The sequence below is a fragment of the Macrosteles quadrilineatus genome, unplaced genomic scaffold, assembly GCF_028750875.1.
Source record: "Macrosteles quadrilineatus isolate MER2022 unplaced genomic scaffold, UCM_ALF_1.0 Scaffold_4__1_contigs__length_99947679, whole genome shotgun sequence".
Classification (NCBI taxonomy): domain Eukaryota; kingdom Metazoa; phylum Arthropoda; class Insecta; order Hemiptera; family Cicadellidae; genus Macrosteles; species Macrosteles quadrilineatus.
The window spans coordinates 38,641,310-38,667,802 of record NW_026542597.1 but is presented as its reverse complement, the minus strand read 5'-3'; the positions used below and the strand labels follow the sequence as shown (position 1 = coordinate 38,667,802).

Below are 26,493 nucleotides of genomic sequence, written 5' to 3'. Positions count from 1 at the left end.
TAGTTTGTATTTAATATACAAGACAACTATAATAACCATATATATGCTGTTAACTCAAAATCCATACTTTATGAGATAATTAATTGTCAATATAATCATAATACCCTTACAAAACATTATACAAATACAATATCTGTATTTTAGGAGTCACGAATCGATGTCATAATACTAATAATATGAACGCATTATGTGTAGAAGGGAGCTATATATCATGTGAAGCTACTTTGCTATTAATGATACTGGTTATTATTTTGTTTTTGCCAGAGACATGCCTATAAACAACTGGGTCAACATTTTTCGTTTTATTTTATGAAGATCGAACCTGAGCCCTTTTACTGCTAGGCGAGATCTGTAACCTGTGTGTGAATCGTTGCAGTGACGGCTGGGCAGACCGAAGTGATGTGGCTGATGGCTACGAGCCGCAGGCCCATGGAAGTCTTTCTATACGGATACACTCTCCGTACGTCCGTTCCTTCGACAACCATTACTTCCGGCTCAATCCCTTCAACAACTCTCGCAACCCGTGGTTCAAGGAGTTCTGGCAGTGGAGGTTCAACTGTTCAATGCCTGGAGAAGGGGAGTCGGTGAACCTCTCCCGACCGAGGACTTGCACAGGTTCGTCTGTAAATATTTTTTCAAAAAGTACTTTGTGGTTAAACAGAGTTAATTAGACTTTATTTCTATGATTGAATACGTTATTCAACTTCCATCAAACACCTCATTTGTCATAAGTTTGTCTGGAGAGAGGAAACTGGTTTGACTATAGAAGCCATGGAACATTATTCTGAAATTAGTTTTCTTCACTGAACGATTAATAGGATTGAGTCCCAACAGTAAAATTACATACACAATCATAGGCATAAATACACATTCACAATTACGGTTGCATTCACAACTAAACTAAAACGGTGCAACGGCAGATTACGTACAGTTTTCATGCTCTTCTTACTTTTCTGCTTGCTGTTACGTACTTACTATTTATTTTTTTTAGGTTGAACATCCGGAGTGTGGCAAACTGAAATTATGTAGGGATCAGCCTTTCCATGAGTTAGAAACAAATATTGAGCTTTTCTTGAGCACAATCACAGCGGTTATCCAGTTTCATTTCTTGACTTATGTTTTACCATTGAATATGTAGAGACTAATTCTATTACCACCTGTTACCAGTTTAGTAATGAAGATGGACCTTGTTATTTTGGGCAGCTGGCAGGGTGTACTGGTGTGAATTATAGTAGTGAATTATAGTGGTAGGGGTCTCAATTCTGTAAAACACGTAAATTCTTTAACCACACTAATCCAAGAGCACAGCGTATTCTAAACTATCGAATATTTTATTTGTCACATCAACGATCAAAATGTCGAAACTTAAATAACTCGGACCTATGAAGTTAGCGAACTCATCTTCTCAACTTCTCTGTCACTAGATTCGACTCAAATACAAATTTAGCTACAGCTGGTTTGTTCATATAGATAGGAGCTCTGCCTTAGTACTATGTAAAGTCAATCCTTCAACTACAACTTGTCTTGTCGCAGGCACAGAACGACTGAGTGACCGCTACAAGCAGGATCCCAAGTTGTCTTTCGTCATCAAAGCCATCTACACTCTCGCATACGGACTCCACAATCTCCAGCAGGAACTGTGTGGCAAGGACCACGTGGGGGTCTGTCCTCAGCTGTTCCCGATCAACGGGTCTCTGTTCAAGGTCAGTTAGGGAATACTTTATACGTTTGTGCAATTCGAGTTTTTGTTGGAAAAAAATATTTTGCCACCTGGCTTCACGACGAGCCTCAAAGTCTATCCTAGAAAGTAAAAAAATTGACATTAGAACAAGTTTAACAAAAAAATATCTGGAATATTGTAATATTACGAGGGAATTAGTTTGAATTAGAAAATGAATACTGAAATCTAACTAAAAAAAATGATTCAGGAAAGTCATAAACATTCTTCGTTTACAACTACATTTCAAAAACATTAAATGTTTACATGTTTGTCAAATTTTGACAACCTATTCATTTAATTGAGTCCGCGAATCAGTCCGATCCGACAACAGGCAAGGAAGGTTACGTTGGTATTTGTAGACTTTTAAAACCTCGTGAAAAATAATGCAGTTGTTGTTCATTAATTGTTTACGGATATATCTGCGTTTACTTTACACCACCAATGGCCCTTTGGTATTAAACACAACATATTTTTGTAACCATTGAAGCAACACACCTAAGCACTCATTACACTTAAGTAATAATTGTTACTCATATTTGCATGAATTAAAGTGTAAGTTTCCTTTTATTGTAGATCATGTATAACTTTGATTAGCTCCAAGTAATGGTTTGCTACAGCAGGATACCTGAAATTTGTTTATACGTGTATAGAATTAATGATTCTATAAATTTCAAGGACATTAAAACTCCTCAACATAAAATGGCTGCTTGCTAATGGATATTATTTATACGAATAATCCGTATATGAGTTTAATCTAGTTGCACCCTAAGTTACAGTTGGTTACTGGACAATTTATTGTTCAACATAAATGCAATCCGATACAATAGTAGGCCTACACAATTTTCAACAATGCTTTTAACCACAACAGACGAGTGACTATTGGTGAATGAATACTAGACATTTCTTTTGATAATCACTTCCAACCAAAAGCCAACAATGGACAAGAGAATGTTTAGAACATATCGTTTACAAAACGTGAAAGTTCAAAATAGACATGAATTGAAGGATTTTAAATACAAGTGTTAATATTTCTATCTGGACTTCCCTTTTCAATCAATCCCGGATGAGGATGAGAGGAGGGGTTGGTGGTATTGTGAAGTAACCCTTGGTCGGTTGACCATCATTATACAGGGGAAACGTTCCTTTACGGGTTTAACAATGGCCGTAAATACAGATGAACTACTAAGCTGAATGAATACTAAGCTGGTTCCAGTGCTAAAATTATCCTCGCCAATTTAATTTCTAACGCGCACCAGTTTTCAACCCTGGTACTCCAGAAAGCTATATTCCAAAACTGTTTGGAATTATAAGATACCCCTGCCGCAGCAAACCTGCAGACTAAGCGAATTTTCATTTGCCTTAATTTGATGTTCAATTAATTCTATTTAAATAACATTAGGTTTAACGAGTTCATAGGTTTGCTGCTACAGGGAGGGTAGTATAATTGTTGGTAGAATATTAATAGCTTAGTATAAAATAAATAAGTTTATCAAGTTTGATCAAAAATATATCCATAAACAAGCAAACTACAACAGTTTACAATTTTCTCCATAAAAATAGCGTGGGAGTTTTAAATGTGGAGATAGTGGAGTTTTTTTATGCAGATAGTGTCAATGTATACGCTTACAGATAGCGCGTTGATGTTTTCTCTTTATTATTAGGCTACTTTACTTACTTTCCGATCACCACTAACTAATAAATAACTCAGCCGCAGCAAACCTGCAGTTTAAGGGAATTTCCATTTACCTGGCTGGATTTCTACCAAAGTAGACCTATTCCCTAAAAGTTGTCAGATTTATTTCCTATTTAAATAACATTAATTTTAGTAAGTACTCTAAGGTATTATGCTACCTGGAAGATATTGCTGTGTGTTTTTTATTGCAATGTTGATAGCTTAAAACATAAACAAACAAACTACAAGAGTTAATTTATTCTCCATAAGAATACATGGGATTTTTTTTATTTTTTATTATTATCTCCGTAACCGTTGGGCATACTTGTTGAATTTACTTGTTAAATTTACATTTTTTTGAAATTTTCTCCGTAACTATAAGACATGAAACAATGCTTCAATGTACAAACTTATTTCTTTTTTTAAGCTCCACAAAACGGTCTAGAGAGAAATTAAGAAATTTTGTGTTTTAAGGGTCAAAAATAGGAAAAGTCTATTTTTACCCCATAAATCCCCATTCGAATAGTCCGATCATGCTGGTTCGCAAACTCTTTCGAATAAACGTAGTACCATTGACCATGTCTGTGGTAGTACGTACGTAGTAACGTAGTAAACGTAGTAGTGGTACATCTTTGTACCAAATTTTATCAAAATCTGATCATTTTTTCTCGAGTTATCGCACTAACGGACACATTGTATGTATAATATATACATTATATGAATTTGAATGGATAGTGTTTTTGGCCTCTGGGGACCTCAAAATCAAAAAGTAAATCGGTCCCGGGTCTAGGTCCTACCACGAGACCTACGGTAATAGCTTATTCACTATATGGGAAATTCGCTAAAAGTTGTTGTAAGCTACAGGTTGTTCCCTGTATCTAGGCCTTTTTATATTAAGGTAATTTCGTATAATGTTCAATCTACTCTACTGTAGTATAAGGACAACACATTCGAGTGTTACCTGACATAAGCACACAAATGTTAAGATTTGCCATCGGACAAAAAGTCTAGTTAACTTTTATTATTCAAAATCAATTACCATAATGAAGGAATGCTCGTTTTACCAAACAAACTTGAATGTTTTTATAATTATCTAATGTTTGATTTTTCAGAACTACTTGTTGAATGTGTCTTTCGCCTACCGAGATGAGGACACGGAAGAAACTGAAGAGACGGTCGAATTCGATCGGAGAGGTGACCCCCCAGGCAGGTACGTAGGTACGTTGCATCCTCTCTCTCTCTCTCTCTCTCTCTCTCTCTCTTTCTCACACACACATACACTATTTCTCTTCCTCTATCTTTATTAAATGTGGTCGTATAAGTCCCAAAGTTCTATCCAAGGGTTGGACAATCAGTCACGTACTACCCTATTAGCCCAGGGACTGCTTGTCCAATACTATAAAAGCAGGTATATGTAAAACTCTAATACTGGACGATACATAACTTTGATATTTAAATTGCAGCATGAGCTTCGGATAAAAATTAAAAAAAATCATTTGCGAAATTTAGAATTGGTTCAAACCTATCAATCTCTCTTAACTTAGCACATCCAAAATGCTTAATGGAATTAAATGCAAGTAGTCAGTTTGTCAACATGAATGTAAACATTGTGAGTTTCGTCATGGTTACCATGAAATCCAATCAAAGTTTAATTATTTGAAAACCCTCACCTCAGATCTTTGGAAGCCCGTGGGGCAGAGCCCAAGGTAATTATCGAAGTGGAACTACTTTGGAGTGCATCCCAGTAACAGTCTACTGCTACAACCATGTGGAAATAAGTGGTCATGCAAACACGCGGCACATAACCACACACACTCTCCTTTTATACATACTAGAGCTCGCCCAATGGTCGAAAAGTCGGCAAAATCAAATCAAATCCGTCTTATTTTCCACACTAAAACTGGTATACAAACTGGAAAGTATACAAACAAAGTGACCATTTTTTTTTCAAAAAATAAAATACAGAGATAGTAGGGTAGTTTAGAAGCATCACATACATTGTTTATGAAAAATTAAGGTAAAATCTTACTAATATTATAAACTAGTAGAGTACCCGTCCTTCGTACGGGGTTGGAATATAAGTATAAAATGCTTATTGCAGTTATACTCAAGCTTTGCGTTTGCAATAAGGGAGGACACAGTTTGATAAAATTTGCTTTTTTAAATTTACAGTATTTTATAGTATTACACATCTACCATAGCCATAATGTTCACTTCACCTAAACAATAGAGAAAAATTAATTATCAACAATTCGCAAAATATCACAAATTATTCATGAAATGAAAAACATAAACATAACTGTAAACAATCCTACTTTGACAGTTCTCATTGTGAATCACAGTTTTTTGTTGCTGGTTAGTTCAAATTAGCTGTTTTCATAAATGCCAAAAAAATATAGTGCTGCACCCTGTTGGTAAATCTTATAACTTTTTAATGCTTTTCCATGCTTATCCATATGCTAATGAAAACCATAGAACCAACTTATTTAGTTGAAGCAGCTGACTAAATTCTTTAATTCCCTTTAATAAATATGAATACTCATAAGGTTAACATGGGAAATTACAGAGCCACTGGGGCGGAGCCCGAAAGGATTTTTGAGATAAGAATATGCCTATATGTTAATCTCTCATAATCTGTCTTTATGCGTGATTGAACTTCAAACAAACAAACAAACAAACACACAAAACACACAAACTTTCACATTTATGATATTAGTAAGATGTGAAAGTTTGTGTGTTTGTTTGTTTATTTGTTTGTTTGTTTGTTTGTGTGTTTGAAAGTCAATCACGCATAAACTACTGGACGGATTGGGCTGAAATTTGGCATGATGATAGCTCACATTCCCGATCAACATATAGGCATATTCTTATCTCAAAAATCCTTTCGGGCTCTGCCCCAGTGGCTCTGTTGTTCACCATGTTAACCTTATGAGTATTCATATTTAAAGGGAATTAAAGAATTCAGCCAGCTGTTTAAACTAAAAAAGTTGGTTCTATGATATGCAAAAGCATTAAAAAGTAATGAGATTTACCAACAGGGTGCAGCACTATTATTTTTTTTTTTTTTTTATTTATGAAAATAACTAATAAGCAGCAACAAAAAACTGTGATACACAATGAGAACTGTCAAAGTAGGATTGTTTACAGTTATGTTTATGTTTATAATTTCATGAATAATCTGTGACTTTTTGCGAATTTTTAATAATTATATTTTCTCTATTGTTTAGGTGAAGTGGTAGAACATTATGGCTATGGTAGATGTGTAATACTATAGTATACCGTAAATTTAAAGAAGGAAACTTTATCAAACTTTGTCCTCCCCCATTTCAAAAGCAAAGCTTGAGTTTGGTATAACTACAATAAGCATTTTATACTTATATGCCAACCCCGTTATCTATATATATAAACTTAAATACTAATTGAAATATGCTTGTAAACTATATTTAACTAGGTACTGTATAATGTTTTATTTTACTAGGCTTTCAATGGGTTAATTCGACTGAATCCGTTTTTAATCAAGACACTAAACAGGTTTGTTACTGGCGTGATTTGAGTACGGGTTTCAAACTACGGTACTGGCATGCTCTCAACATTTTGAAAGGTTTTGAACTCTTCCCGAAAATGCGGTTAAGATTCTTAAATCAACTTGCCACTGATACCAACCACAATAAAGAGTTTGATTAAAAAAGGTACAATTTTTGCTTTTAAGCCCCGGTTCGGTCAGAAGCTAGTGTGGTATTTGCAAAGCTGAAGTGTTCTTTTCACATATTGAGCTCAGACAGTGATATATTACGCCACGTTTTGGCTTGGATATTAGCCTACCTCTCTGTCACAAATTTGTTTAAGCCGACAACATGTTGACAAATTTGTCTTCGAGCAATATAATATGTTTTGACAAGGAAAATATAAACAAACTCGTTACTTTAAATTTGTTGAGCTCTATTTTCACGTCGTAAAAAAATAAAAGTAATAAACTTGATTATTAATTGATCAATAGAATTAATAGAGTATAATTAATGATTGGTTATAATTTATTTATGTATGGAATTATTTTCCTATTACTGGAACGTCAACTATAAATAATAATGTAACCTTTTACAGTTCCAAGTTTGGTATAGATTACGACGTGTTTCGTCAACACAGTGATATCATCAAGTTATCTGCTATTGCTCCGTCTTCAGTATAAACATAATACAGACAGTATAATACAGACATTACACAATACACAAACACTTATTTAACGAGCGATCGGTAATGTTGTCGCGGTGGTCACAACGTTTGCTCTTTTCCAGGCGTATCACAGTGTCCAACAATTAGTTTCCTCAAGGGGTCTATTCTGTCATTCAGTATGTTATCTGGTTCACACTGTTACTGCCTTATAAATCTCATAACATTAGAGTGTGGACATTAAAAGACTTTTCTTGCACTTCTGTAACATTTGTAAATTGTTTGAGACGGAACTGTAATTTTGTCCACATGTTATAGTATGTTCAGCATAGTTCTACTTTTGGGTGACTGTTGTCTTGGGGAGATGTTCTTTAAAACGGGGTTTGAATGATCTCCCCGTTTGTCCTGTATAGTATTTCGGACATTCAATTTGACAATCCCACTGATGTTGAATTTGTCACCAATACATTCTTTCCTGGGGTTAATAAGATTTTCTATTCTGTTGGGGTTTCTGAAAGCAACTCCGTAACCATGGTTGTTCATAATACATTGTGGGTTATGTAGTCAGCTAATTAATTATTGTACTTAGTGTGGCGAATTTCTTCTTATTTTGGGGAGTGTGCTTCGGGACACGGGATTTGTTATTATCCTGTCTATTATTTAACTTTTATAGCCATTATCTTGCGCGATGTATTTGATTAAATTCAGTTCCTTGTTGTAGCTGCCATTTTGTTGGAAACTGGATGGTTAAAAGTGGCGTGTATTGCTTGGCTTGTGAAAGAAGCCGAGCTGGGGCTTGTTTTGTTTGATTCCCTTTAAACAAACACATGATGTTATCAACGTAACTATGGTAGTATACATTTTTCTGTATTTGTTGTTTTGGCTCATAACTTGTTTATGTTAAAAATTGAAACATAGAAAAGATTTTAATTTTAAAATACTAGCTACTTGGGATGTATAAAAAAATAAAATGAAAGCTCGATAGAGCAATGGGGGAATTGCGGCACCATCTTCAAATTGAATGCTTGGAATTTTTCGTCTAGTTCCCCGTAGCCTAAGCGAAACTGCTCGAATGATGGAAAGCTGGCTTTGGATCCTCAACCATCCGATTGTTTAGATTTAAGCTAGTACATCTAGACATTAGCGACCACATCGCTAGTACATCCTGGATGTAGTATTTGTCATTGAATTTAAAGTAGTTTATTAAATTACTATTTTTGATAAGTTACGTCATACACTTCAATTTTAGTAACACCTTAGGCTGTTGTTTTCTGTCTAACCCTTAAAATGTTTATGGACTAGTCTAAAGGGATGTTTTTATACATATTGTCTAGGGTCTACATCTAAAGACTTAGGTTTTCTGGCGCAGAGAAGGAAATGAAGCTTATCTTTTAGTGGATTGTAATATTGTAGCTTATATTACTACTAGCTGTTCCCGCGGGCTTTGCCCCGTTTAACTTCATACGTGAGCTCGCTCGCATGGCTCAATCACGTCCTGGTTGAAGTTCGTTCGCTAAGCTCACTCACCTTTAGGTTGGAGCTCGTTCGCTGTGCTCACACGTCCTGGTTGAAGTTCGTTCGCTACACTCACTCACCTTTACGGTTGGAGCTCGTTCGCTGCGCTCACTTGCCTTCAGGTTAGCTCGTTCGCTACGCTACCTCGCCTCCGGGTTGAAGTTCGTTCGCTACGCTCACTCGCCTTTTGGTTTCAAATTAGCTGTTGTCAAATATTGGCACTCTGTTGGTAATCCTTGTAACTTTAATGCTATTGAACATCATAGAACAGAACCAACTTGTTTAATTGAAACAGCTGTTATGATTCATTAATTCCATTTAAATATGAGTACTCATTAGGTTAACATGGGAAACTCCAGAGCCACTGGGGCGGAGCCCGAGAGTCCGATCAGAATAAAAACCACTTAGTTTTCCTATTTAATGCCTAAAGAATCAGTGTACCAAATTTCAGCCTCCTAGGTAAGTGGGAAGTGGGAGAATTAGTGATGAGTGAGTGAGTCAGTCAGTCAGTGAGTCAGTCAGTCAGTGAGGGCTTTGCCTTTTATACAGGGTGTCCCGGAACTCTCTACCAATATTTTAGGGCATTGCTCCTGGGTAAGAAACATAACTAAATATTATATTTAAACTGTCCGGAGGTCCTTAGTTACTAACACAGCCGCCATTTAGTTTTTTTCAGTTATTATTTTTTTTCTAAAGAATGGTTAAACATACGAAATGAAAACTTTGCACAAACATTTATGACAACTAGACAAAGCTACCAAAAAATTATCACGATTTTTCAAGTTCATAAAACAAAATGGCGGCCATTTAAAATTTTTGTAAAATCAATGGTTTTTGAGTTATTTAAGAAAGAAAATTTTGAATGGCCGCCATTTTGTTTAATGAATTTGAAAAATCTTCATAATTTTTTTGCAGCTTTGTCTAGTTGTCATAAATGTTTGTGCAAAGTTTCCCTTTCGTATGTTTAACCATTCTTTAGAAAAAAATTAATAACTGAAAAAACAAAATGGCGGCTGTGTGAGTAACTAAGGACTTCCGGACAATTTAAATATGATATTTAGGTACGTTTCTTACCCAGGATCAATGCCCTAAAATATTGGTAGAGAGTTCCGGGACACCCTGTATATATAGATTTATTTAAATAGTGTTGTCTGTACATTGCGTAGAATCATGAAGTTTTTAGTTTTAGCACAAGAAAGCCGACACGAGTCTACTCTCAGTTTGTGTCCGTCTGTGACAACAAAATGCAAATTTAGAAATCTAGAGTACCAATCAAGATTTAAATCGTTTTCATGTATTATTGAATACGAAAATTACGAACATTTCATCAATCCATTTGGATTGATGAAATGTTCGTAATTTTCGTTTTTTGGTAGCACAACTACCATTGAAATAAAATTACGAACGGTAAAAAAAGTTTCGTGCAATTTTCCTCTTATTTTCACTACATATTATTGTTATGTCATCAAATAACAAACGATAATAAAACAGTTTTGTGCCATTTGTTTCGTATTTTTACTACATGTTATGTCATTAAATACCTATGTACTTATATAACAACTATGTTATATCGTTTGTTTATGAATACGTCGAAATAACGAACAGGTTAACAACCTAACCTCCCAACTAAATTATAACATACCCAACATTTTTAAACGTTTTACGTTGTTTTTACCTGTTCTCAAGGTAAACCTATTCCTTCAAAGAAAGAACTTCCTTCAAACTGTCACTAATATATTTTACATCCAACAGAGGTTAACAAATTGTGCAATTATTTCCGATCACGTTTCATAAGCAAATACAAAACCAAGTGAGTTTTTAAAACCTTGTGAATTAAGTAATCCCGGGTTACCTTTATGACTTCGTTGTGACAAAGCTCCACGGATGCTTCTAAAATCACTTTTCCAATGTATTGAATTTAGGTGTCAAAGAGAAAAAGTAAAGGTTACTTACAAAACTAGCCGTTTTAACTCAAAATGTTGACAGTATGAATTTTCTTCTTCCAGGCCTCCTCGTAAGCTTTTCTATTCAAGGTAATGTCACAAACTTCCTTCTTGTTCCAGGTATAACATCATGAACTTCCAGCTGCAGGAGGATGGTACCTATGACTACAAGCACGTCGGGGATTGGAACAACGGCTCTCTACATATCTGGAAGGAGATGCAACTCGGACAACAGCCAGGGGTAAAGGTGGAGTCCGTGTGTAGCAAACCGTGTCCTCCCGGATTCTACAAGGTGAGCCTGCTGCTGAAAACACCATCACATTACTATGTTATCAGTCAGTTATAATATATCATAATTGACTAATAGTGCAGGAGGACAGATAATGTTTAGTGTAGAGCGTGGGGTCATTGAGGCTCCGGGTTTACATTTCGTCAATGACCAATGACATCTATCTATGTCAACGACCAATCGTGTCTACGCCAACGTCTACGCAACAACCTTGCCTAGCTTGAAGTAATGTGAAAAATGGTTTCGAGTTAGATTATTACACTCCTAACGTTACTAGAGACGTCCTAACGTTCTAGAACGTGAGCGAAAAAAAACCTAGATACTCACAATAGTGCAAGCTGAGAGAAGGGTAACTTTATGTAAACGTGTGTGAACATTCTAAATTCCCCTTCATATAGCTCATTGCAATGTGGCGAAGGGGGTAGTGCAAATAGCTAGGCTACGCACCCAAGGCACCAATTTCATGGGTTCGCGTATTTACGCCACCACTAAAATTCATCAATACACTTTATTCTTCTACCATTTCTTAAAATGTTTTCTTACAGGTTAAATCTAATGGACTTCTAACGTTCAAATTAAACAACATCAACATGGAAAGGATGTAATAATTTACAGCATAAAATGGTAGTGTTGTATTACATAAGTCTGTTCTTTCTGTGGTTTAGTTTTGAAATAGAGTTTGTTGAAACAATATGTGTGATCAATATTCTTGGATTAGAAATAGAACAGGTAATATTAAACTTAAGTAAATGTGGAATGGAAAACTCACCCTTAAACATTTACAGTTAAGGAACTAAGAACATTATATTGTACAAAGTGTACAATAGTGCACACACGTTAATTTTTATGTGATTTCTGTGTTGAATTTTTAGCTGCTTGGACCATCTTCGGTAAATCTCTTCAATTCTATGTACCGGAGCACTTAAAGCGCACCGTAGAGGATTCACATGATTTGTAGATACAACAGATACTTTAACAAATACACGACGCATCGTAGCTAGCGACAGTTCTGTACACAACTCACAAGGAAATTTTATTTTATCTTCGTTAAATATTAAACAAATTTGAAACTTAAACAGATAAATACGATTTATTTTACAGATTATTTTTATACTAAACTAACAAATTCTCAGGAACATTAAAAAGCAAGTAAATATGTTTCGTGGGTATAAGTCTTTAAAAAAATACAATTCTCATCCGCTTAATTTAAAATAACTCATAAATTTAAGGTTATTTCTAGGGGCTCAGGTTTTTAATCTGTCATGTTGAATGCACCATAAAGTAAACTACCATTAGTACTAACTATAACTACACTTTGTGTTGTCCAAAAAAAGTTTCGGTCTACTTAACCACTGATACATTTCTGTTGAACTTGTTACAAGAAACTTTGCTTACTTTTTCAGTATGGTGCAATCGTCTTCAATACTTCATTGAGACGAATATTGACTATATTTGTTCACGTATAATACTTATAACGTCACTATTTTACGCCAAATGATATTTTAAATTTTATCTAAATATTGATTTTGAATGTTATGGTTTAATGTTTACGTAATATTTATCTGGGACGGTGGCGTCGTCCTGTAATCCAGCTACTAGGAAGTCACTAATTGTGGATATTTATAGGCATGCACTGTGGATGCGAAGCTCCCTGGTGTGGATTAACGTCCGCACTAGTGAGTACTACGACTATCCACAGTACTATCCTAATAATTCGACCAATTCGTTATTACAAGGCAAAATGTGGTTCGGATTCCACTACAAGCTGTAGGTCCCTTAGTTGCCATTGGCTGTATGGGCTATTAATTAACTGCTGTGTCTAAGGAACATGTCGGCCTTAGTCACTAACAAGTCTACAAGCTCGCGCCACTCATCCTACACTCATCTTCTTTCATACTGGGCTTAAGATACCTATATAGTAGCCTATGGTCGCCATTTCATAAGAAAGTATTCACATCAAATCAAATCATTTATTATCATGGACATTTACATGCATTGACATTGTCAGTGGAGCAGAACATAAAATTTCAATGTTCATTGTCTAAATAATCAGAGGTAACTTGAGTATGTATATAAGGAGTATATTACAAGTATTAGGTAACATGAAGACTTAGTAAAGGGGCAGTTAGGTTGCTGAGTTAGTGTTAATTGTAAAGCAAACTTAAACTTGTGAATTATGAAGTATTTTTTCAAGTCCTAAAATCTATAACACTAGATGATACCTAATTAAGCCAGTGCTGTACGTTCTAGAATCTGCAGACAGGTGGTCAGGAGCAGAAGTGTTGCTGGGTTTGTGTTCCGTGCGAGGCGAACTCTATTCTGATAGATGAACTGACGTGTAGGCCTTGCCGCTTGGGATACTGGCCGAACAAGAACAAGACTGGTGAGAGATTCCTTACTTATTAAATATAATTAGGCTATTTAGTGTATTATTTTGTTAAGCGATAAGACATTGGTTTTTCTAGTTTTTGACCCTCAATATTTTTTTTAAATTTTTGAGCTTACAATTTCCCAATTTTTCTTTAAATCTTTTTAAAGAGCATAACAAACAAATACTTTATATTTTTTTTACGGTTGTAAATATATTATATGTTTTAATAAATTGTAAATTTAAAAGCCCAATGTTGTAGTTTACTTGTTTATGGATATATTTTGATCAAACTTGGCAAATATATTTATTTTATACTAAGCAATTCATACTTTACCAAAAACACACTTTATTGCCCTTCCTGTTACAGCAAACCTAGGTACTTATAAACTGAAATTTTATTCAAATAGATTAATTGAAAATCCAATCAAGTAAATGCAAATTTTCTTAGTCTGCAGGTTTGTGGCGGTGGGGAGATTTTACATCCAAATCTTTAAATATTCTGCGGTTTATTAGATATCGCTAACAATATTCAAACAGAAAATGCTAGAAAATCACAGTACAATAGCGTTACGCTGCCACGTTTACATTAATTGTTTGAATCAGAGCTAATTTAAATTATATTATGCTTCGGAACCATCTTTGATTGTTCTAGGCCTATGTAAAAAGTACCAACTTTTCAGAATTTTTACAGTACGCACTCATTACAAACTTCATTGTGCGATCAATTTAAACTATTTGATCATAGTCAGTAACAAAGCTATAATTTCAATTATTCAACATTCATCTTTCTCTACTGATCTTCACCTTAGACCACGCACTCAGGCGTATCAAACTAATCTACCGTACTGTATGTATTTATGAGTTTTAAGAATGTGAACCATAATAGCACTCCTCGCTTAAATGTTTACTAAAAAAACCTTCGATTGTATTACTTTCAGCCATCCATCTAACATATAATTTCACATTCTGTTCAGTGTGTGACCAGATCCCGATCGAGTTTGTCAAGTGGACGGACACCGAGGCCGTGGTGTCCATCGTCTTCTCCTGCCTCGGTTTCCTCAGCACCTTCTTCACGGCTGGAGTGTTCGTCCGCTACAACGACACGCCCGTGGTGAAGAGCTCCACGCGTGAGCTCAGCTACATGATCCTGGCCGGGATGACTCTGTCACACGCCACAACCTTCCCCATCCTTGCGAGGCCATCTGTCCTGAGCTGCAGCTTGTCCCGCGTCATGCCGGGACTCAGCTTTGCCATGATCTACGCCTCACTGCTCACCAAGACCAACAGGATCGCCAGGATACTCGCCGGCTCCAAGAAGAGGTTTCCGTCAAGGAAGATGAGGTTCATGTCTGGAACGGCTCAGGTGAATCTCAACTAGGTTTAATTTGTTGATGTACGTTTTTAGTTGAAAATTGTATTAGTCATAAATATATGTAATGCTGAGTAAATATGTTGTACTTTGAAGGTTCCATTCCTATTGTTTGCCTACAATATTTTAATTAAGTAAAATTTACGTTTATCTCTCTTTATTTATTTTTTTCGGCCCTCAAACCTTAGTTTCTAGTTCAAATCCTCATTTTGGATTCTTCACCCTCAAATAGCTCAGGTATTCCTGTCATCCACCGTGACTCTCTACAACATTCTTTGTTTATCTCTAGGTACTGATGACTTTGGTGCTGATTGGTATAGAGGCTGGTGTAGCTGGAGCTATGCTAGTTCTAGAACCGGCCCGACCAGCCTTTAACTACCCCACGATTGACCGAGCTGTTCTTGTCTGCAACTCCTCACCCCAGGGAGTTGTGGTTCCTCTCGCCTTTGACTTCTTCCTCATCGCTCTCTGCACCCTCTACGCCGTCAAGACTCGCAACGTTCCAGAAAACTTCAACGAGGCAAAGTTCATAGGGTTCGCAATGTACACCACGTGTGTCATTTGGATCGCTTTTGTTCCTATTTACTTTGGTAGCGATTCAAAGGTGAGTGAAAAAATTATGATTCTATAGGTACTTTATTTGTGATAAACTTGTAGCTATCAACGAATTTTTTTGTTGACTTAGAGGTCGGATAACTCGTACTTTAAGTGTTTCATTTGTTGGCAATTCAAAAGTGTACTTTGTGTAAGGAACGGTAAGAATAAAACAGATAACAAAGTGAGGGATGAACCTGTATGGATCCCTCATTGTTATTTATCTAATAGGATTTTCAAGAGACAATAGTGATTTTATTAGTAATAGTTTCAAGGTGAACATGAACAAACAACTCTCAAATGTAGTACGTGTTACGCAAAAATTACTGAACCAGTATCACACAAATGGCAAAAGAACCAATGTTGTGTAATTAAGCTCAATTAAATGTTTATTTTTGTTTCAGGCTGCTGAACGATATTTTGTCTGAAATATGATTCATTGTATTTTACTCCTCAATCACTCTGAGTGTTAATGGCCATGTTTTATTCAAATTAATGTATTATTTTATTGTTGCTGACAAAGATTACCACATGGCCATCAAACATGAAATTAAAATACACATTTCCTCTGGGTAAAAAAATATTCAGTTTAAAAAATATTAATTGTTCTTAGTTATAACACTATCCGTTCCATTTCCGTAGATGGATTTGGATATTGGAGTAGATCTCATCTATATATGTACCAGCAGCAGCAATTGTTACTCAAAAAGAGGCCATTTTAGTTAATTTGCCCCCGTTAAGTGAACCAGCTGAGGCTAGATTTTCTATTCAAAGAGGACAGTTGAATTGCATTTCTAATTTCTCCTTCAGTGTTTCACAACACGATATTCAATTGGGACGTAAACGATATACAGTTTTATATAGCAAGTTATGTTTTCACATCCTTGGATAAAATATGCAAGAAAAATCAGTAGGCCTAATTGATTTCAAATAGAACACTCTGTCGGTAGCTCATTTCAACTTCGTTGATTTTCGTTATAAAATTAGCTACAGCATTAACATAGACATAGAATAACTATTCCACGCCACAGCCAAAAATTAATTTACTGATCGAAATTAATTCATTAGTTAAATATTATTAAAATAATGATAAATCTTAAAATCACAACACCACCAATTTCTTTCAGTGTGTTGTCACATGTATTTCTTTATTATAAACAAAGGCATGGTGTAATCATCATCGGCTTCTAAATCTCAGAAACAATGTGAAATCCAGCTAAATGAGGTGGAAAATGAGAGTTGTTGAAATATAAGAGATTATAGGAAAAATAATGCGAGGAGGAGAGGGTACAGAATCTAAACTTTACATGTACAATGTTGTGTACAGAGACATATAATCATCACACATAAAAATAAACAACACTACTTAATAAACAGATGCAGGTTACTAAGGATTTCATTTATAGAGGGTATTACTATGTTTCTTCCGATTTAAGGTTACCAAAGATGGATAAATTATATTTGTTACTTATGTAGATTATTTCCAGTGTTGATTTTATCTTTGTCTAATTTTTGAGCGTGTTTTTGAGTATTTTCGACCAGAGTTTACATGGAATATTTGTCCATTAAAATGCCAGTTTTAACAAATAATGTTGTCTACTGGTAAAGCTAATAATCCAACAGCTATGGAATATAATGTTTATTTCTATCTATTACTAGAATAAGGTGAAGGTTATTACCTCGTCTGCAGTTCCAAAATTGTGTTTGTACTTTGGTAGTTACATGTTTCGTACAAAATCCACTTATTGTAGTTTCGTCGGGTAGACATTTAGCTCACATACACACGACGAAGCTATAATAAGTGGTTTTGATGTTCCTGTACTACGACAGTTTGACAATGGCGTTCTATCGAAACATGTAACTACCAAAGTACAAACACAATTTTGAAACTGCAGACGAGATAATAATTTTCGCCTTATTCTAGTCTAAATAGCAGTTACGGGGCTACAATAATGGATTTTAATCCATCTATTATATTAATAGGCAAGCATGTTTCTTTGTAACCTTTTTTCTCAGCTCGTGTTCATCGCAGGGAAAAATTAATCATACTGTTAGAAAGATATTTTATTTTTAAAAAAATTGCATGGGCCTTATGGGTTGCCATACTGGTGACGAGATAACAAGGATAGACAGAAAATCAAATCAAATGGATGACTGCTACACAATCATCAGATGTTTCATTTACAGCGTGGGGTGAAAATAGAGAAGTCTGTACATTACATTATTTTTGGTCGAGCTTTCGACCACTTGATGACCTCTAGTTAGTCAAAAGACGAGATATTTTCCCTACCCTCAGCTGTTTATTATCAAAGAACACACAGATGTATTTAAAGCCAAGGTATTAACGGTCTTTCTCTCTTGACAGATAATCACAATGTGCGTGTGTGTGACGCTGAGCGGTATGGTGACTCTGGTCTTCCTGTTTATGCCTAAGCTGTACATCATCCTTGTACGGCCTGAGCGTAACAACAGAGCGCTCTTCACAACCTCCAAGGAGATAAGATGCCACATCGGCACCGTGGCCTCGGGGAACCTCAAGGCTGCTACGTATCCCCTCCCTTTCACGGACTCTCCGAGGTAAACATTTCTCATTGTTATATGCTTTTGTAACTGGTATCCACAGTCAATCACGTCAGATCAAATTCACAAATTGACGTACATGTATCCATCCTCTTGCAGTGTCATGTCATGCTCAGTGGTTTTGCTAAAAGATAAGATATTTTAAAGTCATGTCAATTAAGACGATACAGAGTTGTGTATTTTTTAGTTTATGTTTCTAAACGTTAACTTTATATTTTCAGTCTTGATTTGAGTGATTGATAAATCCTGGGTAAGAGTTAAGATGAAAATAAGAATATAATAAAGTCAATATAAATATTTTATTAGTTTACACACTTATATCTAAATGTCATCCATGTTAGACTTACAGTAGACCTAATGAAAACCCCTACAAAAAAGGCTTACACTAAAAAATGCTCTGCAACTATTATTTTTGTTAGGTAGATGTTATATAATTACGTTTTAACGCTATAATTAATTAAATTGTATAATTTATCCTGGTTTGTGGCGTTGAACAAATCGTAAACTATACGGTAGTTAATAATTAAAAATTGATAGGATTATCATACTCTTTAAAACTTTGATCGTCTTATGTCCCAGATTGTATTACTTCTGGATTATAAGGCACTTTAGAATTAATTTTTAATACATTTGTTAACAAGAGTTTCTAGAATGTCCCATAATAGAAAGCCACCGTATGAATGTGTTTAATGAACTGATAACGTTTTGAAAGTCCACAAAACATTTAATGTATTTATTTAATGAAGAATTCACATTTACATTTAGTATGTACTACGTACTCAAATAAACAAAGTATTATTTTCGTTGGTAAAGTACTAATTAAATCTCAAATAGGCTACATATTTCAATATCAGCCTATATATTTCTTACTACACCTAAAATTATTTTACAAACGGTGGATTGGTAATAAATATGAAGGTATTTAACACTATTAAGCATTGAGTGTTCGGTATACATTACTGTTGGAGTCCAGTTTCATTAAATCCATAAAGGTAAATTTTAATCCAGAAAACTTTTTCAGACCGAATAATGTGAGGCAGTCCTGGCAACCTGGGGACAAGACGCACCTAGAAATTCCAAACAGGTATTACTGATCTGTTTCATATCATGTTGAAAATAAAAATCTGAAAAAGAAGTGAAGAGTGTAACACGTGTACTCAGGCAACAAAACACAGACACCACCGTGGCGCATCATGTGCTGCAATATAGGAGACCACAGCTGTCTGTAGTGTCTCATTGCTTATTATGTTTATGTTTGCCTTTGCCAGGCCATTCTATCTGGGTGTGTTTGCTCACTAGATTAAAAAAAAAATCACTTCAATGATTCGTTTTTCAACACCTTTTGGTGGGATTTTGCATGGATAAAATTAGTATTTGTCAACAGTGGTTTAACTGAGGGACTATTCCTCGAATAAATCAGATAAAAAGCTTCTTTTAAACATTCAATGAACCATTCCAAAACTTTTCGAATGATATCAAAACGTACAAAGAGACAAGCAATTTAATTAATACATAACTAAGTACAATGACCAGCACCATTATTAGAACATATAGTAGAGATAAACAAATTAAATGAAGGACGATTGTTGAAAATTATTATTTCCGAATTATTATTACTATCCATATGGGTTATGTTGAGAATAAATAAATTCAATTGGTAAGGATATTTTATTTGATAAAAAGTATGTGTAACTAACGTCTACACAGAAACATTTATTATGCGATGATATTCCATATCCCATACAGCTAATGGCAACTAAGGGATCTACAATTTATAGTGGAATCCGAACCACTTTTTTTGCCTTGGTATTAACGAATTGGTCTAACTATCAGGATAGTAGGCCTACTGCGGATAGTCAGGTATTGCATCATTCGTTTTGACTGGTAAACTAGTTTTGAACCCTAGTAAACTTTATTTATCATTTACAAACGCCCTGCATTCCCCCAATATTACTGAAATGACGGCACACGAGTCCTCCCCCGGTATGGAAGTGGCCTTCCAGCTAGAAGATCATTCGTGATGAAAGGGGACAGTTAACAAAAGGTTAATTTTTATAGGAAACAAACACTATTTTATACTGTGGTACCTCTACTTTACATACTGTTTAGAATTCGGCTAAAACTATTGTTATGAATTCAGAACATGTTTTATAAACTCTGAAAGTGTTTTTTTTTTCAAAGATGAAATATCTACAAGTTTAAAAAAACCTTGTCAAATTACTTTTTTTTACCTGACTAGTTTAACTGCCGGTGTGTGTGTGTGTGCACGCGCACGTGTGTGTGAGTGTGTGTTTAATTAGCAGTGTTTATTAACATTCAAATCTGTTAAGGGACCGATGTGTAACTCTGTACGGGTCCAACTCAGAGTCAGGGCAGAACTGCAATGCTTTGACAAGCCGTCGCAACCATCATCCCTCCGTCAGATGGCAACATCCTGCAAGTAGGTGATAGCAAGTGTGTGTTTAGTGTGTGATAAGAGGAGCATGGATGGCATAAGACTGGTTGGTATGTAGGAGAAAACCTATTGAATAATTGTGTACTGAGACCCATTCATATCATTATAAGACTAAAATTATTACATGAAGAATAATTGTCTACAATTAATCTTTAAGGCAATTAAAGAGGATAAATGAAAACTGTACAATTTGCTCTGAAATAATATAAAAATATTGGACCATTTTTCTTACTGTGAAAGTTTCTTGTAGGGGCTAGTTCGCAGAATAGACATCCATGAAACGTTTACTGAAGAAATAAACAATCCAGAAAATGAGTGGGAAATAAAAAAAAAATACTCAAAAAGGATTTAATAATGAAAAAATCTGCTATGGCATAGTTGAAATTTAAGCTTAATCATGTTTTTACTGGATTGAAAACATTTCTGTTTGTTTATTCTGAGTGCAATGTTTAGGAGTGATACAATTTTGTTTAAAATTTAAGAACTATATAAAATACTAAATCTTAATCAATAGTTATTTGTGCAACTAGTGAGAAAAGTGAGCAATTGACTCACTCGAGTGAAATCCTTACTCACGAGCCGTAGGCGAGTGAGGAATGGTTTCTCGAGTGAGGCAATTGTACTTTGAACTCGAGTTGCACATTATACTTTTCCTACAGTTACCATAAAACAAATAAATTTGTGAAGAAACATAACCTAATTTTACACAGAAGTGAACTTTTAATATAACATTTAATGTGAAGTGACAAATACAACAGTACAACAGCTGACCAGCTGATTTACAGCCAGTGCTGCCAACGTATTTCGCGCGCATACGACGTTGCCTGCATGTTACGCGCTCACTACTTCGTGACTTCACGTTGCAAATCTGGAGTGAGACAAAGTAATTAGAGTGAGACAATGTTAACATTGTCTCACTGATGAGTGAATTGGCCACTTTGCTTTCTCAAATCAGTGAGAGAACATTTACATTGTTAGGTAACTGTAGGAAAAATATAGTTCTGGTCAATTTTTATTAGATTTTTCCGTTATTTAATATGTTTGTATGGGGAAAATAGCCATTAAAAATTATAAGTTTAAAAAGATTTAAAAAAACGCCTTGAGAATTATATTAACTTATATTATATTATATTTGCATGGATTAGTATCTGCATACCAAATTTCATGAAATTCGGACTATAACAGGTGTGGTCTGTAACTAAATAAATAAAATAAATTTATTTATATCCATTGAGTATAATAACTGAATATAACAATTATATATTTTTTATAGGTACACTTTAGATATGTTGTTCTATACAAACAATTTTTGTTTTAGAAAAAAAAAACAATATTTTAGAGTTTCCATACGTTACAGTACTACTTGGTTTCAAACCCAACAACAGAAGACCAATTTTCCCTATTACTGCATTGGGGCAAAGTAGAACATCTGGCAAGTGTCCTACCAGCTAATGTTGACTCTTGCAGCTTGTGTTGATCTTTACTTTTGACATTCTATTTCATGAATTTCGTAGTAGACATTTATTCTTTCTATGTGTGAATACACTCTAATTTCTAAGAGACTAACATATTATTGAGCAAAATGTAAGGTATATTAATTATGATACCTAGCTGTAATAATTATGATTCACGATGCCGGATGTTCATGTATTTTTATTACCACGTTTTTTTTATTAATTTCAATTATTGTGATTTTTTTTACTTTTTTCCAAATATAAATCGAAAATACAGTCCATTTAGTTGTGATAGTCTGACATAATTTTATACAATAGGTATCCTTTCAAGTTTTAATCTCAAACTCAAACTGTCTTAAAAATGAACATTTTCAATTTTTAGTTTATCATAAACACAGACAAATCCTGGGTTTTCCATTTTTTTTAATCTTATAAACAGATGTCTAAAGCAACTTGAAATATTCTTGGAGGTATTACATCTAATTCTATTCTCTTGAATAGCCTTGAAAACTTGAAAAAATGTCAATGTATGTATAAAGAAGAAAATTATTAAGAATATTTATGCCTTAAAATTAAAAACGTCAGTTCTCGTTCCATGCTCTTAAATTTTTAAACTTTTAAACTCACTATTTCTACTTTTAAACAATGATCTGAAAACATGATAGAATTATAATTCATTTTTCAGACGGTGAGAGTGGAGTGGCGGCGGGTGTACAGACCGATCGCTCACTTCTAGACGCTCTTCTTGAGCAGAAGCCGAGATGGCTCATACTGAGTCCATCATCGCTGCTGAAACCTACGGTACGAGTGCGAGAAGAGTCACTCAGCGAGGACGACCAAAGCGGACAGTTGAAGAATATCACCATCAGACTGGGAGGCAGCACTACTAGTACGTTGTCTGACACATCAGACTACTTCTTGTGATCTTGGATCATTACAGCAGAGTCCCAGGACAGGGTGTGAGAGTCACACAGTGAGGACGACCAAAGCGGACAGTTGAAGAATATCACCATCAGACTGGGAGGCAGCACTACTAGTACGTTGTCTGACACATCAGACTACTTCTTGTGATCTTGGATCATTACAGCTGAGTCCCAGGACAGGGTGTGAGAGTCACTCAGCGAGGACGACCAAAGCGGACAGTTGAAGAATATCACTATCAGACTGTGAGGCAGCACTACTAGTACGTTGTCTGACACATCAGACTACTTCTTGTGATCTTGGATCATTACAGCAGAGTCCCAGGACAGGGTGTGAGAGTCACACAGTGAGGACGACCAAAGCGGACAGTTGAAGAATATCACCATCAGACTGGGAGGCAGCACTACTAGTTCGTTGTCTGACACATCAGACTACTTCTTGTGATCTTGGATCATTACAGCTGAGTCCCAGGACAGGGTGTGAGAGTCACACAGTGAGGACGACCGGAGTGATCAACTGAAGAAATCCCTATCAGACTGTGAGGCAGCACTACTAGTACGTTGTCTGACACATCAGACTACTACTTGTGATCTTGGATCATTACAGCAGAGTCCCAGGACAGGGTGTGAGAGTCACTCAGCGAGGATGACCAAAGCGGACAGTTGAAGAATATCACCATCAGACTGGGAGGCAGCACTACTAGTTCGTTGTCTGACACATCAGACTACTTCTTGTGATCTTGGATCATTACAGCAGAGTCCCAGGACAGGGTGTGAGAGTCACACAGTGAGGACGACCAAAGCGGACAGTTGAAGAATATCACCATCAGACTGGGAGGCAGCACTACTAGTACGTTGTCTGACACATCAGACTACTTCTTGTGATCTTGGATCATTACAGCTGAGTCCCAGGACAGGGTGTGAGAGTCACACAGTGAGGACGACCGGAGTGATCAACTGAAGAAATCCCTATCAGACTGTGAGGCAGCACTACTAGTACGTTGTCTGACACATCAGACTACTACTTGTGATCTTGGATCATTACAGCAGAGTCCCAGGACAGGGTGTGAGAGTCACACAGAGAGGACGACCGGAGTGATCAACTGAAGAAATCCCTATCAGACTGTGAGGCAGCACTACTAGTACGTTGTCTGACACATCAGACTACTTCTTGTGATCTTGGCAAATTACAGCTGAGTCCCAGGACAGGGTGTGAGAGTCACACAGTGAGGACGACCGGAGTGATCAACTGAAGAAATCCCTATCAGACTGTGAGGCAGCACTACTAGTACGTTGTCTGACACATCAGACTACTTCTTGTGATCTTGGATCATTACAGCAGAGTCCCAGGACAGGGTGTGAGAGTCACACAGTGAGGACGACCGGAGTGATCAACTGAAGAAATCACTATCAGACTGGGAGGCAGCACTACTAGTACGTTGTCTGACACTTTAGACTACTTCTTGTGATCTTGGATCATTACAGCAGAGTCCCAGGACAGGGTGTGAGAGTCACACAGTGAGGACGACCGGAGTGATCAACTGAAGAAATCACTATCAGACTGTGAGGCTGCACTACTAGTACGTTGTCTGACACTTTAGACTACTTCTTGTGATCTTGGATCATTACAGCTGAGTCCCAGGACAGGGTGTGAGAGTCACACAGTGAGGACGACCGGAGTGATCAACTGAAGAAATCACTATCAGACTGTGAGGCAGCACTACTAGTACGTTGTCTGACACTTTAGACTACTTCTTGTGATCTTGGATCACTACAGCAGAGTCACAGGACAGGGTGTGAGAGTCACACAGTGAGGACGACCGGAGTGATCAACTGAAGAAATCACTATCAGACTGTGAGGCAGCACTACTAGTACGTTGTCTGACACTTTAGACTACTTCTTGTGATCTTGGATCATTACAGCTGAGTCCCAGGACAGGGTGTGAGAGTCACACAGTGAGGACGACCGGAGTGATCAACTGAAGAAATCACCATCAGACTGGGAGGCAGCACTACTAGTACGTTGTCTGACACATCAGACTACTTCTTGTGATCTTGGATAATTACAGCAGGGTCCCAGGACAGGGTTTTAGAGTCACACGGTGAGGACGACCGGAGTGATCAACTGAAGAAATCACCATCAGACTGGGAGGCAGCACTAATAGTACGTTTTCTGACACATCAGACTACTTCTTGTGATCTTGGATCACTACAGCAGAGTCCCAGGACAGGGTTTTAGAGTCACACGGTGAGGACGACCGGAGTGATCAACTGAAGAAATCACTATCAGACTGTGAGGCAGCACTACTAGTACGTTGTCTGACACATCAGACTACTTCTTGTGATCTTGGATCACTACAGCAGAGTCCCAGGACAGGGTGTGGGAGTCACACAGTGAGGACGACCGGAGTGATCAACTGAAGAAATCACTATCAGACTGTGAGGCAGCACTACTAGTACGTTGTCTGACACATCAGACTACTTCTTGTGATCTTGGATCACTACAGCAGAGTCCCAGGACAGGGTGTGAAAGTCACACAGTGAGGACGACCGGAGTGATCAACTGAAGAAATCACTATCAGACTGTGAGGCAGCACTACTAGTACGTTGTCTGACACATCAGACTACTTCTTGTGATCTTGGATCACTACAGCAGTGTCCCAGGACAGGGTGTGAGAGTCACACAGTGAGGACAACCGGAGTGATCAACTGAAGAAATCACCATCAGACTGGGAGGCAGCACTACTAGTACGTTGTCTGACACATCAGACTACTTCTTGTGATCTTGGATCATTACAGCAGAGTCCCAGGACAGGGTGTGAGAGTCACACAGTGAGGACGACCGGAGTGATCAACTGAAGAAATCACTATCAGACTGTGAGGCAGCACTACTAGTACGTTGTCTGACACATCAGACTACTTCTTGTGATCTTGGATCATTACAGCAGAGTCCCAGGACAGGGTGTGGGAGTCACACAGTGAGGACGACCGGAGTGATCAACTGAAGAATATCACCATCAGACTGGGAGGCAGCACTACTAGTACGTTGTCTGACACAACAGACTACTTCTTGTGATCTTGGATCATTACAGCAGAGTCCCAGGACAGGGTGTGAGAGTCACACAGTGAGGACGACCGGAGTGATCAACTGAAGAAATCACCATCAGACTGGGAGGCAGCACTAATAGTACGTTTTCTGACACATCAGACTACTTCTTGTGATCTTGGATCACTACAGCAGAGTCCCAGGACAGGGTGTGGGAGTCACACAGTGAGGACGACCGGAGTGATCAACTGAAGAAATCACTATCAGACTGTGAGGCAGCACTACTAGTACGTTGTCTGACACATCAGACTACTTCTTGTGATCTTGGATCATTACAGCAGAGTCCCAGGACAGGGTGTGAGAGTCACACGGTGAGGACGACCGGAGTGATCAACTGA

General features: G+C 36.7%; 1 protein-coding gene across 1 annotated transcript in view; it reads left to right on the top strand.

The window, feature by feature from the left end:
* The window catches only part of LOC128992858 (metabotropic glutamate receptor 1-like), a 105,103-nt gene extending 78,610 nt beyond the window's left edge, over nt 1-26,493 (top strand). The window contains exons 6-21 of the mRNA XM_054416601.1: nt 377-615; nt 1,534-1,703; nt 4,505-4,602; nt 11,138-11,309; nt 13,557-13,689; nt 14,652-15,040; nt 15,336-15,650; nt 18,006-18,217; nt 19,242-19,304; nt 20,551-20,660; nt 22,815-23,049; nt 24,277-24,407; nt 25,119-25,244; nt 25,411-25,575; nt 25,995-26,090; nt 26,288-26,493. Coding sequence (XP_054272576.1) covers nt 377-615; nt 1,534-1,703; nt 4,505-4,602; nt 11,138-11,309; nt 13,557-13,689; nt 14,652-15,040; nt 15,336-15,650; nt 18,006-18,217; nt 19,242-19,304; nt 20,551-20,660; nt 22,815-23,049; nt 24,277-24,407; nt 25,119-25,244; nt 25,411-25,575; nt 25,995-26,090; nt 26,288-26,493 — 2,860 coding nt within the window. The remainder of the gene's footprint in view (nt 1-376; nt 616-1,533; nt 1,704-4,504; nt 4,603-11,137; nt 11,310-13,556; nt 13,690-14,651; nt 15,041-15,335; nt 15,651-18,005; nt 18,218-19,241; nt 19,305-20,550; nt 20,661-22,814; nt 23,050-24,276; nt 24,408-25,118; nt 25,245-25,410; nt 25,576-25,994; nt 26,091-26,287) is intronic.